Consider the following 16984-nt stretch of genomic DNA (forward strand, 5'->3'; position numbering starts at 1 on the left):
AATACTTACTGCTCTCACCCCCCGAGGTACAGATGTTGCGAACTATCCTTTTCTTGACCTTTGTCAGTTCGTCAAAGTTATGAACTGTCAGTTTTTTATCTGCAGTCCCAGTGATCTGAATGAGCTGTTGGTCATCCACATCCCCAATGCCCACAGAGTAAATGTCAATACCTTTGTGTCGCAGGTCTTCAGCAGCCTGAGCCACCTCATCTTGGGACTGGCCATCTGTGAGGACCAGCAACACTTGTGGGGTACCTGCATTTATCCGGCTGCCCATGTCTGGCCGGAAGTAATGCCCCACCTGCCGGAGTGCGGCACCGATGTGTGTGTATCCAAAGATCTGTTGGATGTTTTCAATCTTAAGCGATATCTCGGTTTTGCCTATGAAAGTTCCTAGTGGAAATTCCGGCCGATAGGTATGGCTAAACTGGGCAGCTCCTATGCGTACTCTGTTGACACTGACATCAAAGTCTTGAACAACAGATGCCAAGAATTCCTTCATCTTCCTGAAGTCATCTGGGTGAATGCTATTTGAGCCATCCATGAGGAAAACAAGATCTACTTTTTCAATTTCACAATCTACAAAGAAGAGGAAAGGAAATAACAACAACAAAAATCAGGCTGTTATTTTTTCTTGAACCTGGCAAGGTTATGTGTTCATTGCTATATAGAAATATTTCCGAAGACAGTTTCTTATCTTATCATATGCCATTTGGTGGTCAGATTAATTGAGAGGAAATAAAAACACTCAGTTCATCCTTTTATGCCTTTCTTGGGTATTCCCAAGAATTTGGTCTTAATGCCATTTTCTTTTCGGAGATGCCAGAGAATTGGGGGGGGGGGGGCGGGCACAGAAAATTCATTCTTACTTGCAATCTAGCCTTAGCCCTTCCAGAAAACCCAGTGATAGTGGTAGCACAGCAAGAAAAAACAAAATAGTACACATCCATTTAGAGACTCAAACAAAAAGACAGATGGTCTGTATTATTGACTTGGCCTCCCTGGCTTGTTAAGCCAATCAATACTTTGCTGGTTATTACTAGGGCAAACTGAGGTTTTAAAATCATGCCTTCCAGTCTATATCTTGTCTGTATTCTTTTTCAGCCCCTTTTCTGGTCCATATAGGCAAGAGCATCTACTTGAGGAAAAACATTTTTGAACAATGCAACACAGTTTAGAGATGCTTCCTTTGTGTTAATACAACAAATACAAAACAAAAAGAATATGAAAGACCACTGCCAACGAATGAGTTATGCTTGGCACAGGCTCATGTGTATTCCTTAGCCTTCTGGTAAACATTATCATTTCCTTGAATTCCCCCAGAGAACTCACCACTGACTTAATTAATTCTCATGTTAGCCTAAGATGAAAGGTGTCTGAGATTCCAGCAGTCAAGATAAGCAAGAGAGGGATAAAGAGAAATAAGGCAACCAGAATCAGTTCACTTTAGGAATTGGTTAACTCATTAATTCCTTTGTTTTGGTTTCATATAAAGGAAATTAAACTTATATATTTTTTTAACACCTAAGGGAGAACTGTCAATACAAAATTTCAATGTCAACTTCTGCAGTGGCCTTAAAAGGACAGATCAAATTTTAGTCATTGGCCAACAGAAGCTAAGAGTTGTACCAGTTTTCAGTAAGACTGAGACAGATTTTGTTAGTTTCATGAAAGAAAAAGGAAGTAGCTGCCTTCTAAGGAGGCAAGGCATAGGAAAACCAGAAAAGGAACTGCACCCAAGATGTTGGAATCCTGGATCAATAGCAATTCATCTAATGACAGTATTTTTAGTAAAACACACCTTAATAAAAATACTAAGGAATTTTAATAGACCACAGTGTCCCTTTAAAACAAAGGGGTAGAATGGCAACTGAATGAATGAGTTTATACATACATAAATGTGGCAATGTAATCTCTAGCCACAGAACTAGAAACACATGGCAAACGAAATCCCCGTTCTCTGCTCTGGAAACACTGGGGTCCGGAATTTAATATCAGGCTCCATGTTCTAAACGAGCTTTTGCCATAACAGAAATAAGGTGAAGGGACTGGAGACTTCCAGACTGCCAGAGAGAAGACTTCAGGCAAGACCTGCTGGCTCTGAGGAAGGGATGGAATTGATTTCTTACGTGAAAAGGAGGAAGAAGACGTGGAGGTAGAAGTGGGTAGGAAGGATGTGTCAACAACCTTGTGTTCTGATCAACAAAGCCTGTTCAAAGACGGTGAATTCTCCATCATGAGACGGGCTTAAGCAGGGAGTAGGAATGCTGTGGAAGATTTCCTCCATGGGGAGGAGGCCAAATGAAATGTCTCTGAGATCCTTCCAGCCCTGAGATTCTATAACATGGGGAGTTCTAGGACAATTGGTGCTCCTTCTCTCCTCTCTGGAGAACTTGCTCCTGAAGGCTATTGCTTTGGTTTCTCCCTCACTCAGATCTCAGCTGATAATTAAGAAAAAATGTAATTGACAAATCTTACCTACTTTCGAAGTGTTACATACACTGGCTGACACATCTGAAAATATCCCCTTCAGGCCTCCAAAAGTCTCCACGAAGAAGTACTTGTCACTTGATCCTGCCATAGCTAGCAGTTCTACAGGATTGGCACCAGCGATCCCCACAGCCAGAACAAGAATGCCTTTGTCCCTCAAGGCCTTGGCTGTGGCATTGAGCTTATCTGCATCGTGGGATTCCCCATCGGTGATCACAATGAGGACTTGGGGGACCCCTTTGTGCAGGCGGCTGCCCCGGGCTTCAGTGAACATATGGTCTGAAAAGCCTAGTGCCTCAGCGGTGTAAGTATTGCCCCCCATGGGCTGGTCATTCTGGAGCACCGAAATCACCTCCCATTTTGTGCTGAGGTTATCCAGATAAAACAGTACCTCTGGGTCATCAGCATACTTCAGAGCCCCAAACCGGACCTGATTTTTGCCAACATCAGCTTTTTTCACCAAGTCAATCATAAAGTCTTTCATGATATTATATTCGTCATAGTCAATGCTTCCAGAGCTATCAATTACAAACACAACATCCAGAACTTCAATTCGCTTGCATTCTAGAAGAGAAGGAGAAAGGAAAACCCCATGAAATTAGCTTTGGACATCATGGGAGACGCCTCTCCCCACACCTGTGTTTTAATTGCCAGGGTCTCCTCTCCATGGGATCAAGTTGTACATTAGGATGTCCATTCCTTGGGTAACAGACACAATACACGTACATTTGTGCTGCTAGTATGTAGAAATACTCAGGCAAGCTTTTAGGACAAAGTAGATATGAAGCCTACTGTAGGGGCCACAGAGGGGGCCACAGTCACAGGATCAGAGGAATAAACACTTCAAATGCTTTAAACTGAAAGGAAACACAAATTCTGTAGACATTTTCCTGTATAAATAGTTTCTTCAACATGTGCTTTCATTTACACAAATTTGTCTTTTTTTTTTTTTTTAAGCCACAGGGATGCGATTTTTTTTCTTAAAATAAACCTTGGGGAAATGACCACATGAAAATGAATTTGGAAACACTGTATATTTTTTCAGTTATAGGACAGCTGATTCTTCAAGGTTACATTTTCTTTCTTTTTAGCTTCCTTGAAACATTATCTATTTTCATTATTGGGCCTCATCATAGAAATAAGCCCATCTCACACTTGGCCTAACTAATGGTCCTGGCATGATGCTCCTATTAACTTTTCAAACTTTGGGTCAATGGCATGGAACAGTGAAGCTGGAAAGACCCAGTTAATTACTTAATCCTTGTGTGTGCAACACATTCTATTTAAAGGCACAGAGTTCCAAACTACAACTCATTCATGCTGGAGAAGTCGAATCCTAAGATGGTTGATGATTAATTCTTTCTGCAGCACAATCTCTCCACAGGCATTAGAAAGGTATGTTCCAGATGTTAACTCACCCACTCTGGAGAAACAGACTGGGGTCAAAATAGGCCCCCTCCCTAGAGGCTCACCACATTTCCTTCCTCTGCAAGCCACTTGCTTGCTATTGCAACTCTGTTGAAAGTCTCAGAGCCAATCAATGTGCTTATCTCACTGACTAGAGGCCACGCGTACATAGTCATAAACCAAGCTCTCAGGAAAGGCTGGTTCCACAAAGAAGAAACTACATCTCTCTGGCCTTTGGCTGCCCTGGGGAGCCCGCCTGCATTACCCAAGGGATTAGGGTATAGATTGCTCAGTGTTGGTACCCTTTGAAGATTCAGATTTGTTCTGGATGGAATTATTGAGAAATACAATCCAGGTTTATTTTCTACAAAGCACATACCACAATCACCAAACCTTCCAGTGGGAGTTGGACAGATCTGTTACTTGACCAACAATGTTCTTCTCTTTCCTCAAAACTCTGTTAAGACCCATCTTCTTTGTAGAGATTTTTCAGAACGCCTCAGGCATCAAGGCCCAGGGATCACAATGTCAATCAGTCCCTTCTATTTGCTCGACTTGTTTCATCACCTGCATTACTCTGCAGTTTCACGGGCAGAGGATGGGGGCTCTACTATTTACCTCTTTCAAGGCATCCATTGCGCATGTTCCCATAGGATACTCCTCCTTGATAGGATTTAGTATCAAAGTGTTTTTACAAATTTATCTCACTTCACAAAAGTACTGGCTTTTAAAAATTGTAAAACAAATAAACATACATTGGGTGTTAGGTCAAAGGGCAGTCACCTCGCCCAGGAGGTTATGCTCCAGTACTGCTTGCCTCAAACATAGCCCAAGGACACCGGTTATATGAGGCTGGCTGCTTGCCTCCAGGTGGAACAGACTCTGGTGTAACTCAGGCTCCAGGGTTCCCCATGGGGTCAGGCTGAAGCTGTATTATAGCTGAGACTGCCTCCTCGCTCAGCTCCCACCCTGCCCTGTCCTACTTCCCTTACCCCCTTTCTGAAAAGGCCTTCAATAAAATCACTTCCCCAAGAGCCTCTGACTTAGCTTCTGTTTCCGGGGAACCAGGCCTAAGACATTGTCCTCGTGCTCTTTGTCTACAAATGGGGACCAATCCAGGTGGACCAAAATTATTCTGTATTCATTCGACAGTTCTGATGAGGAAAGGTGCATTTTATACGTAGGTAAAAAGCCACGGGGATGAACATTCCAATTAAGCAAAGTTTACAAGGTTCAAATAGTAGTTTATTTAATTCAAGCAACAATGGCTAACACAGACGTATTTTGGAAAATGCCACTAGTGCATGTGTTCACACCTACCTTCACGGGGGCTGCATATTCCAAAAACAAGATCATCTTCAATGTGCTGCAGAATATCAAAATTCTCAACATAAAACACCATCTCTGGCCTCCCGCTGATCTCCTCAAGCTGGGTGACATTGGAGCCAAACACCCCCACCGAGTAGATGATTATGCCTTCTTGTCGAAGAGCTACTGCTGGCCCCTTGACTATGTCCTGAGCTTCACCATCAGTGATGAGGATGAGAAACCTCCTGACGTTGGGCCGGGCCCCCTTGGCAGGGCTGAAGTACTGAGACATAAAGGTCAGGGCACCACCCGTCAAGGTGGTTTCTCCAATGTGAGCCATCCGGTCTATTGCATCTGAAATTTCATGCTGGGACATGTATCTATCAAGCGGAAATTCCTCCTTATTGATGTCGCTGAACTGGACTACGCCGATCTGCACCCGATCTGCCCCAATCTGAGATTTGCTCACCAGGTTTTTCATAAATGTTTTCATTTTGCTGAAGTTTTCAAGTCCTATACTGCCAGAACTGTCCACCAGAAACATGATGTCTGCTTTCATCTCTTTGCAGGCTGCACGGAAGAAAACAAGGTGTTTATTCAAGTGGGCTTCGGGTGAAAGGATTAAGGGCAAACAAGAAATCCAAAACACAAATAATTCTATACTGAAGTTAAGTGTGAGTTTGGTGAGGATGGCTAACAGGTAAGTAAAGCACTGAAGGCCATAAAAGTGAGGCTATTCTATTTGTTATTTATATCTTTAATTTGTAATTCAGAGTATCTTAACCTTAGCACTATGATAATTTTTATCATGGAGGGCAGCCCATGCATCATAGGACACCGTAGGACATTTAGCAGTACTCCGACCTCTACCTGTTAGATGCCAGGAGCACTCCTCCAGTTACGACAAACGAAAGTTACTCTAGACATTGCAGGTATCCCCCAAGAAGGCAAAAATCACCCTCAGTTGAAGACTACTGACATAGTTCTAAAAGGTTTCATAGAAGTTTTATTAAAAAGCAATTTAAATACATCTGAGGTACTTAAAATCAGGTATCATTTGCAGTGTCTAATTATAGGTCTAACCTAGCAGGGATCTGTGGGAAGAGGCTAATGAATATTTATTAGGGAGAACTCCTCCAAACACCTTTCTTATGCTTCCAATATTAATCAGAACACCATAATGGGCTCCTAGTTCTGCTCTGGAGAACAAACATAGCTACTCAAGTCAACAAACATTGACTTGGAAATTTATGTTGTTTCTCTAAACCCGTGATGTCGAATATTGCAGGATAGTAATTTATGAGCTGAAGTCAAAAGGTAAAGTCACCATGTCCCCTACCTTCTTCAGCACAGATTTCCTGAACAACTTGGTTTCTTATGTCTTTCAAAGCGTCGAAGTCATGCACGTAGTATACCCTCTTTTCCTCGCCTGCAATTTCTCGCAGCTGTGTTTGGTTGGCCTCCTTGACCCCAATGGCATAAACACGAATGAGCTCTTCTCTCAGTCTGTTTGCAGGCTCCAAGATGCTATCCTTGGACATGCCATTTGTCAGGACAACAAGATGACACGGCACTCTGTTTCCTCGCTGCTTCTTTGCTTTTTGCAATAGCCCTAGCGTGAAATTCAGGGCTGCACCCGTGTTTGTATTCCCACCCATCTGCCGGATGTTCTCAATGGCCTTTCCCAAGTCATGCTTGTTAGTGTATTTATTGATCTCAAATTCCAAGTCCCAGTTGTCAGCATACTGAACGGCCCCAACCCGCACTTTTTGGGGAGCGATGTTGAACATCCCTACGACCTCTGACAGGAAGGTCTTCATTTCATGGAAGTCGGTGGCCTGGGTGCTTCCAGAGCCATCAATGAGCAGATAAATGTCTGCTTCTTCAGTGTCCACACAACCTAAAATGGAACCAGAAAGGTTGGCTGTGGCACTGAGGCAAGTGTGAAGAAGGAATGAAAATAGATGGGAAGTAGAACAATACAAGCGTCTTGAGACAGAAAAATGGAAAACAGCTCCTAGGCATAAAAGACACTCTACTAGCTTAACGTAGGAAGAATTTAACATCACTGGGCCCAAATGAATTGCTTCTGACAGTTTACGACAATTTGGATAGTTCTCTGCCATGAATCAAAGCAAATCTGGATATAATAAAAGATTAGAAAGAAGACACGAAGATGATTTTTACAAGTCACTTCCCTCAATAGTGAATAACTGCTTAGCAAAGAGGCAAGTGGTATGTTGGGAAATGGAGAAGGTATTTAACTGGACATTGTGGACAGAGGAGCTCTCTTTCTTGAAAACCTGAACAAACTATTTACTCTCATCTACTCCTAGCCAATTAACAAAACTAGGAGTATCGTCGTCAGTGGTCTTATTTGTGTAGGACAACTACGCTTTTACAGTAAACATGCCAGCAATGTTTGTGGAAGAATGTATACATATATATGCGCATGTATATCTACACAGTTTATATAGTATGCACCTGTACGTGCAAAGTATTTAAAATACACTGCTGTCTGTCTCTCCAAACTCACAGATACTACAACAATACTTCACAACAAATCACTCTGTTCTCCAACCAAGTCATGCTTCCTGTTTCTTCTCTAAGATGGAATTTGACGACGATGGAAGAAAAGGAGAGAAAAATACAGAAAGAAAAAAGAAACAGTAGTGCCCGGGTGGCATAGTCGGTTAAGTGTCTGACTCTTGATTTTGGCTCGGGTCATGATCTCATAGTTCGTGAGTTCAAGCCCCACATTTGGCTCTGTGCTGACAGCGCTGAGCCTGCCTGGGATTCTCTCTCCATCCCTCCCCTCCTCTCAAAATAAATGAATTAACATTAAGAATAAAGAAATAAAGGAAAGAAAGGCAAAGGGGAAAAAGAGACAAATAAAGGCAGAGAAACAGCAAAGGATGGTGTTCAAGGGTGTTTTTAAGTCATGCGGAATCCTGGACAGGAAATCCCTCCTCCCCATTCCAGCACTACAATGGCTTTCATTCTCCCCCCAATTTACACTTCGAACCGTCCAACAAAGGTAAGAAATCAGGAACTTATCCTCCCTACCCACAGCATGCCCTGCCAGTCCCTTCTCTATGTAGAATAACCTGAGAGGAGAAAAAGAGAAGGATCCGATTCATCCTTCTCTCAGCTAAGGACTTTACCAGATTTGAGCGTTTCAGTCCGTTCTGAGAAGACAGAGACCGTGTGTGTTATCTGGTTCCGCAGCTTCTTCAGAAATGTCTGGTTGTGAGCGGCCAGGTCAGAGAAGGTTTTCAGTTTGGACACATGCTGCTCAGCGGGGTGAGAGGCGATCTTCTCCAGCTGGCTGTCGCTGGCCCCCTCTATGCCCATGGTGAAGATGGTCACGCCCTCGCGCCGGAGGTTGACGGCCGCCTTGGTCACGTTATCCTCTGATGGTCTGTGGGTCACCAGCACGGCAATCTGGGGCACCCCCTGATTCTTCCGACTGCCATTGCGTGCACTGAACACTTCCTTCCTGATCTTTCTGATGGCAGCTCCTGTGTAGGCCTTCCCAGCCTGGGGAGAGAGGTTCTGTATATTCTGGAGAACCTCCGACTTATTTACACCCCTGCTGAGGGAATTTATCACCTTTGTCTCATTGCTGTAGGCCACAAGGCCAACCCTCATGCAGTTCTCCTTTATGTCAAGAGCGGATATGCTTTCTTCCAGGAATTCCTTCAGATAGTCAAAGTTGTCCTGGCTGCCATTGATGGACACATCCAACAGGAACACCACATCAGCCACAGATGGGCCTTGGCAACCTGTGTGGACAAGGAATGAAGAAGCACAAGTTTAGCTAGAGGTAGGGCATCTTTGCTCAGCATTAGAAGGCGTGGAGAACATCGACCAGAGCTTGGTTATACGCTTAAAGAAAGAAGGCTGTATACAAAATGATTATGAAGCTGAGATCAGAAGGTCCTAGATTCAAATACTGGATCTTAGCTCAACTCCCAGCTTTGATTTCCTTATCTGTGAAAATAACATTTATCTCATGAAATTGCTATGGGGATTAAATGTGATACTGTGCTTCGCTATGGGAGCTGGTGCATAAAAGCCACTCAGTGAATAGATGCTACTGCGATCATATTAAAATATTATTAAGATCAATAGGCAGAGGCTAAATATTCCTAAGATGTGGTAATGGAATAGTGATTGCACTTTCTACTATTTTATTTGGGAAAGATGTTAGTAATAGGATTCGCATTTTCATAGATTACCACAAGAAAATCATTCTCTATTATCAATAGACAATTATATTGTCTCGTTCAAGCAGATTTAAGCAGCAGTAATATGAATTTCCTATGTTACTTAGTAAGACTTGTACACTTGGAGCAAATTGTTTTTTCCTGGCTCTCCCCTGCCCTTCACTTGGATGATGTTCGTAAACTCCTGGCCCCTCTCGTTAACAGTACAAGAGGACAGACTGGGACACAGGGCAGCAGGTTAGAGGCAGAGCAGAACACAGGAAGCTCATCAGGATTAGAGCAGCAGGAAGGGAGACCATGTGGGCTGAAGCTACCTGAGCCTGGGAATCCAAGGGCCCGATCTACCCGATTTCAAACTTCAGCCTGGCCTGAGACCAAGCCGTGTCACCTCAAAGAACGCCTGGGAGTTTCCGCAGAAGCAAGGGTTTGGCCTTCCTGAAGCTGTTTCCAGTGCTATCATTCTGTGATTACATTATGTGGTTTGAGGAGGCAAGGATTTCTTTAGGAACAAATCCGCCCTTTAAAGGAACCAGTAAATAAAACTACATAGCAACTAAAGCCCAAGGAGACTGATAGCTCAGAGATAGGCTGGGTGGTAGGGAGGTGTCCCTGGATTTTAAGATGTGTCGATGACATGCAACATAAGTGAAACATGGAAAAACCAAGCTTTGTGAGGTTCACTGGATTTATAATGGTCACAATCCTTGGGTCCTCTTGAACACGTGAATATTTAACATCTGAAAATGCAGCCCAACTTTTGAGGAAAGGGAGGCTCACAGTTTCAATCCTCTCCCCGTGCTGATTTTTCAAAAGCAAATTAATCATCATTCTATACATGTGCTCTGAACCCACCTTCCACAAGAATGTCATCTGCCGCTCTGTCCCTGTACTGGGTCGCTTCCTTGATGATCTGCGTCATGTTTTGGGAAAACGTGCCCAGGTCCCTGACCGACCGAAGGTTGAAGTGAAACTGAGCTGTGGCCATGGCCTTCAGCTCCTCCTCAGAAGCTTCCTGCAGCCCCACGGAGATGATTCTCACCCCGTCTTCCCGCAGGGCCTTGGAGGCCTCTTCCACGTCGTCGTCCTCGGACGCCGCCGAAGCCAGGACCACCAGAATCGGGGGAAACTGCTTCTTGTCCCTCCCGCCAGCCGCTCCGGAGAAGAAGGTCCTGTGGGCCCCCCGGAGAGCGTTTCCTATCCGCAGGGAGCCGCCGATGAAGGCGAAGTTCTTCTTGAGGTGGTTCAGCATGGGGTTCCTGCTCTTGAAGGTGCTCAGCTGGAACTCACTGTGGAGCCGGTCGCTGTACTGAGCCAGGGCCACGCGGTACTTGTGGGCCTCGATGGGGAGACTGGTGATCATCTTGGTGATGAACATTTTCACAAAAGGAAAGGACTTAGTTCCCAGGTGATCAGAGCTGTCCACCAGAAACACGACATCTGCATACTCAGGGCCTAAAAACCCAGAGACATACAAACAAAGCACAAACTTTAGAAATGTACTTACCTGTTTAATGCCAACCATTTGGATAAAACCTACTTTCCTTTATTTGTATTTTTAATACCTTCCCAATGAACTGAAAATAACAGTGTGACATTACGTATTTGCCCAAGAAAAGAAATCTTTATTTCGTGGGCTTTTTCATACACCTTTGCATTTGAACTCCTCGCAAATTAAGTATCACTTTTGTGTGGAATTAAAAAAAAATAGGTAAATTTAGAGAAGTAGAAAATCCTGGGTTTTTATATCTTTAGTGGATACTTCCCAATCCCCCACCTTTTTTTTTTTTTGCTTTCAGAATTTGATCTCAGTTTATATAAAGAGAATAAAAAATTTAATTGAGAATCACATTGCTTTGAATTTGGGTGGAGATGCTCTTTCATTGTGATTCCTCTTTAAGCAATGTAACATTGATCTGATTGACTTACAAACATATTAGTTTGTATTCCCAAATGTTAAATGGATGACGTTTAAAAAATACCTAAAAATCATAAAAATGTGGTAAAATTAAAGTTCTTTATAATATTTTTTGGCGAGCCATGTGAATGATCACTATAATGCTCACATAAGTAAAATGTGATGGAAACCACTATGCCCTAAGCTAGGAAAGGGATTACAGTTTTGGTTTCTATTAAAAACAGAATTTGTATACAGGAATACAATAACTTTGCTGAACTTTGAAGGATTCATTCAGTGCCAGGTTCAATGCTAAGTATGTAGAATTATATTTTAATGTGATAGGGAATCACTGGATTCAAGCACAAAATATTGTTTATTGGTGACCTGCTCATTTGAATGCAGAGTCCTCCCCACTCTAGTAGAACATCTATGTCTTTTCTGTAGTAGGGAGAGGTCTGTCTGTCTGATGGTATATATTTAAGCAAATATAGTGTACTTGAATAATGGAAGTCCTGACTTTTTTTTTTTTTTTTTAATCAGCTAACTCCACCTGCCCTGTCAAACCATTCTACATACTTGGGCTTCAGGTTCCTCACCTTTCAAATGAGTGGATTCTACTAGAAAATATGTAAAGTCCTTCCTCACTTTGAGATTCTGATAAACAGAAGTGGTTACAAGATAAATTCTAATCAAATGAAAATAACCTCCATCTCTTTCTGTCTACACCTGCTAGGAAACCAGCGTTGGCAACCCTGTGTGTGATTTCATTTTCTTGATAGCAGTCTGGTTGAGGCATGATGGATAACATCACACCTTGTCTTCTAAATCTAAAACCTAATTTCAACTAGTTTGAGATTCTTTTGATAATCATACAGTCAGCAGTGTCTCAATGAAGGTGAATCAATATTGTCTTCTAAGAGAAGGCCAGAATCCCTACGAGGACTGTCAGGGGAGCCCTGCACAGGATGGCTTGACTTGTGACCAAAAGTGACCTTTCTATTCATGAGTAAGCCCCCACATCTTGCATGGAAAAAGGAAATGTGGACAATTGGCATGTGAGACAGATTCAGGTTCTGATACAGCTCAGCGTTATGTCTGAACAGTGGAACACTTGGGGAAAAAGCACTGCTTCTCTTTAAAACAACTTAATATCAAGTCCCGTGAGACATCAAAGAAAAATGTTTGCAGAACAAAGTCTAGTTTATCTCTTCTGAAAACTTGCTTCCAAGGTCACAGTCCTTGAGAAAGCTATGAAAGCCAATATAGGTGGCCCTGGACATGAAGTGACCGGTACAAGTAGTCACTATTTTGAGGTGGTCAAGGAGTGAGGGGCAGGCCAGTATTTTGGCTTCATGTCCACTGGACAAAGGTAACTGACAGACAGCAAACAGCTATGGAGCTTTCTCTTCAGGGCAAAAGCACTCTCTTTACAATAAGCTAACAGTTTAAATTGGAGCAAATCTGGATACTCAACTAAGACAATGTTTTGGCACAAATGAACTAGGAAGAAACATTCCAAATGTTCCAGGCCTGAATCTAATATTAAATGATAGAATTTTAATGCAACCTCCCCAAAGGCCTAAAAGGGGTTGAAATTGAGGACAAAATAATAGCTCTCATATCTTTCTATCATAACCAAGGAATAAGGTCCAGAACAAATGATCTTTAAAGGAGCACAGGATAACAACACAAAGAAATTGAGCTACCATCCATCCCTTCACCACCATCAAAAGCAAAGTAAAGCAAAGCAAAACTCTTTAAGTAGGTCATACTGATCTATTTTCTGTAATAAAAATTAAGGAAAATAACTCTTTCTATTTTTTTTTTTTTTTTTTACTTACCAGGATCTTTGTTCATAGAGACATGGGAACAAATTACTATAAGGAACAAGATCAGCAGCATTTTCCTCTTATGACCTAAAAAGTCTCCAACTTGAAATCTGAAAAGGCAAAAACAAACACCTAAAATTGTGGATATTTTGTAATCAAGACACACAAATAAGAGCACACAAAATTTTATAGCAAACTGGGTGCAATAGAAGGCAGAATTTCTGAGGTGCCCCGACCTTCTGATCTGTGAAGAGCCTTAGAGAAAAAGATCCACAAAAATTCACACAATCACAACATTTTTTCCTGGTCCAAGACCCTGCAGAAACATGAAATTCTGGATTATAAATGGAGGTAGCCAGCTGCCTTCTAGTTCCAACAATATTTTGTGTCTCTATTAGTCATTTTCCCTGTACCCTCGTGTTACCCTTGGTCTACTCTTTACCAAGACAATTCAGAGTTCACGGCTGGGACACAGTCTAAAGACCTGATTTATCATTTCTCCATCATGAACATGTAGGTGTGTTTCATCTTTGAGCAATAAGTATTTTTAGATGGGGTAAAAATTCCATCTTTTCCCCTATCCTACATAATTACAAAGGTAACCATTTTCCCTTATCCTTAAATTTGAGAGAAGACATAAAAGTAGTGACCCTCCATATTCCATATGATATCTTGATCCTCAAAATGACTCAATTTGTACTATTTTGCTTCCAACTACCTAGAACTGCATGAGGCAAGGGTTTTCCAATTCTATTGACCTAAAGAATCTTCAGTCACCTATAATTATTCATTTCATAGAATGAAATAAAATATTGAAGACGTTGAAAATAAATATTTTCATGAAGCAGGTTTAGCTCATTTATTCACTCATTCATCCACTGAATGAAAAACTAATTGATCCATATTAAGAAACTAGCATCTTTGTTTCTTGCTAAGTTCTTACCCAAACATGAATTTGCAATATTATATACGGCCATCTCACTCCTTGTCAGGCAGGCTCCCAGTGCTTAGTATTTCATCCCTTCAGAAAAGGGACCTGTGCCATGAGAAATTCCATCCCCATTTCCTCACCTACTCCATCATCCCTCTGACATTCTGGAATCTGGGACTTTGCTCTGTTCCTTCATAAGAAGCCTAGATGATATAAACTTTTCAGGCCGTAAGTCAATTTATCAATTCTATTCTGAATTATTCAGTGAACTGGAAGGGGCTCATAAGAGGTTGTTTTTAGTTCAGCCCTTACATTTTAGAGGAATGTTAGCCCTAGAGTAGATTGCCCCAGATGAAAACCAAGTCATAATATCCGTACAAATTTTGTACTAACGTGTATAACAACAACAAATCCTCCCACTTGTTGTGCCTTTAGTATGTGCCATGTCCTGTGCTAACTGCTCCACATTTGTTCTCCTGTTTGCTATGGATAACACACCTAGTAGCAAGTGAAATTATTCCGATTTTGCAGATAAGGAAACAGTTTCATGAAGGGGACATAAATAACGGTTTCAAAGTCACCTTGATAAAATGGGCCAGAGTTGGGCGTACAACCCACTTCTGTCCGACTCTAAAATCTGTCCTTGCAAACTGTTATCCCAAACTCAACACGGTGAACATAAAAAGTGTCTCCAAGTTTCTTTCTGAAAGTTAAAACCTGGATGGAACAGTGAGGATTAGGTAAAGCCATGATAATCCCAAAGCAGCATGAAGCATCTGGAAATTTCCCCATGCAGATGATCAATACCAGTGATACGATAAAAGTTGAATTCTTTGGAATAGCATCTTGTGAAATAGTTTTCTCACATCCTTGAAATGGATTCAAAAAGCTGGTGTGTTATAAGGCCATCCAGTGTGGAAGCCCACACGCGAAAGGTTCTCTTGAAGTGCATACGGGCCCTGCTTGGTGTGTGCAGTAAGACTGGTGGTGGGCTAAGCCTCTAAAATCGTGTTTGGAAGGGCTGGGATCATTTTTACCACATTGAAACATGGGTGAACTGCCTAAATCTGTATGCTGTTCTACTCCCAGACATGGCCAGGATTTATATAATTTTTTTTAGAATATCTGAATGTTTAAAATAAATTTTAAAAATACCTGAAGACATAAAGGGAGAATAAAGAAACAGAAAATGTAAGTTCATTGTACGTTCTTCTTAATAGTGAGATTGACTGCTTGTTATAGAAATATTGTCAAAAGGTATAGTTCTCCTTAATCTAAATTTTGTTATAATTCATTTATTCTGAATCAAAAAAACAAAACACAGAGGCCAATATACATCTTTTGGAAGTTATAGGCTATAAAAAGCTTTGTAAAAAATCTGGATCCCTGTAAACTTTCTGTTGAGAAGGTAGAATGTTTCTAATTTAAACCACAGCTGCAAAAGCAACACAGTCACCAAACACTTGGCTTCAACTCCAGAATGTTTAGAACTTGTGCAACACCTCTCTTGAGGCTACTAAGAACCAGGGGTTTCAGGGAGACCTCTGCCCCATGCAAGCCAATTCATAATCTAGGACATGTCTTCCAAAAAAATATTAACAGCCCAAGAGGGATACTAAAGAGACCTCAGCAAAATTAAGATAAATGCCTTTTTTTCCCTTTAAAATGAGCATGCAGGATACATCATTTCTAAGCATATGGACTGTATTTTTCTTCAGAAACAGACTATTGTCAGCTGCTGCACTGTAAAAAAACACTGGGTCTATTCCACAAAGGTCACGACAAATTGCCATTTGTTTATCTACCCCCACTCACAATCTCTCTACTATTTCCCTTCCTTGAGCCATGCTACTTCTCGGAAGTCAAAAAGTAGAAAGAAAAATATTCTAAGTAAGACTTACACTCACTGAAACGCTGCAGTATGAAGCCTTCACATACAATAGGAACAAATAAACACGAACCAATAATGGTAAACAATACAAAACACACAAGCCCTCATGAGGCAAGCAAATCACATAGTTTTACTGCTAATGTCATGTTTTTCCCAACTGCATTTTCTGGAATCACAAAAAAGAGACTGTGTATGTTGATCATATTGAATGAACAAGGTCATTATGACCCTGCCATTTTGTAAAATGTATACTCATATGTGTTGAGAGCAGTTGATTCAGTAGAAAGAGCACAGTCTATAATATCATGACTTGGGTTTCACTCTTCCTTAGTGGTTGTTTCACTGGACATCCCACCTCACTCCTGTGGGTTCCTCATCTGAAGCACAGGGGTCACATCCTCTAAATTCTAGCATCTCCACACATTAACAGTTTTTTGACCTAACAAATAGTACTAGAAGAAAAAAAAAGTGACCAGTTAAGCTAAGATCACACTGAAATACAGAGCACATGTTCTGAAACAGTCTTATGGAGCAAAGTGCCCCTCAGACAACCACCTGTGCAGGTCTGGTCCTGTGTTAGAGGGACTATGACAGCAAGAAAAGGAGTAGGTCATAATTATTGACCCTTTCTGGGTCAGAAATGCTGGTGGAATCCTTCCAGACCCAAGTACACCAACTGAAGGGGACTAAAATTTCAATAAGGCAAGCTTATTTTATTTAAGCTGGGAATTAAATGCCCAGCTTAAAAATTAGGAAAACTATAGAATAAACCCAAAAGGAATGAAGAGATACTAAAATACTAAAAATCTGAGCAGAAATCAGCAAACTAAAAAACAAAGCTAAAAGAAGATCAAGATTTGAAAACACCAACCTCATAATAGACTGATCAAAAAAAGATGACATAAATAGATAATTATATGAACGAAAAAGACATAACTATAGATAAGACAGACTTTTTAAAAATTGAAACAGTAGTTAACAGTATTCACAGAAAACTCCAAG

At 41.4% G+C, this 16984-nt stretch overlaps 1 protein-coding gene across 2 annotated transcripts in view; it reads right to left on the reverse strand.

Moving 5' to 3' along the window:
- COL6A6 (collagen type VI alpha 6 chain) overlaps nucleotides 1–16984 on the reverse strand; it is a 195451-nt gene that overhangs the window by 108807 nt on the left and 69660 nt on the right. For both annotated transcript variants that reach the window (XM_053221451.1, XM_053221450.1), the window contains exons 2-8: nucleotides 13173–13270; nucleotides 10287–10886; nucleotides 8370–8990; nucleotides 6545–7105; nucleotides 5218–5775; nucleotides 2479–3054; nucleotides 10–579 (exon numbers count right to left, since the gene is read on the reverse strand). In XM_053221451.1, the coding sequence (XP_053077426.1) occupies nucleotides 10–579; nucleotides 2479–3054; nucleotides 5218–5775; nucleotides 6545–7105; nucleotides 8370–8990; nucleotides 10287–10886; nucleotides 13173–13233 (3547 nt within the window). In that variant the 5' untranslated portion in view covers nucleotides 13234–13270. The remainder of the gene's footprint in view (nucleotides 1–9; nucleotides 580–2478; nucleotides 3055–5217; nucleotides 5776–6544; nucleotides 7106–8369; nucleotides 8991–10286; nucleotides 10887–13172; nucleotides 13271–16984) is intronic.

The sequence above is a fragment of the Acinonyx jubatus genome, chromosome C2 (assembly GCF_027475565.1).
Source record: "Acinonyx jubatus isolate Ajub_Pintada_27869175 chromosome C2, VMU_Ajub_asm_v1.0, whole genome shotgun sequence".
NCBI lineage: Eukaryota > Metazoa > Chordata > Mammalia > Carnivora > Felidae > Acinonyx > Acinonyx jubatus.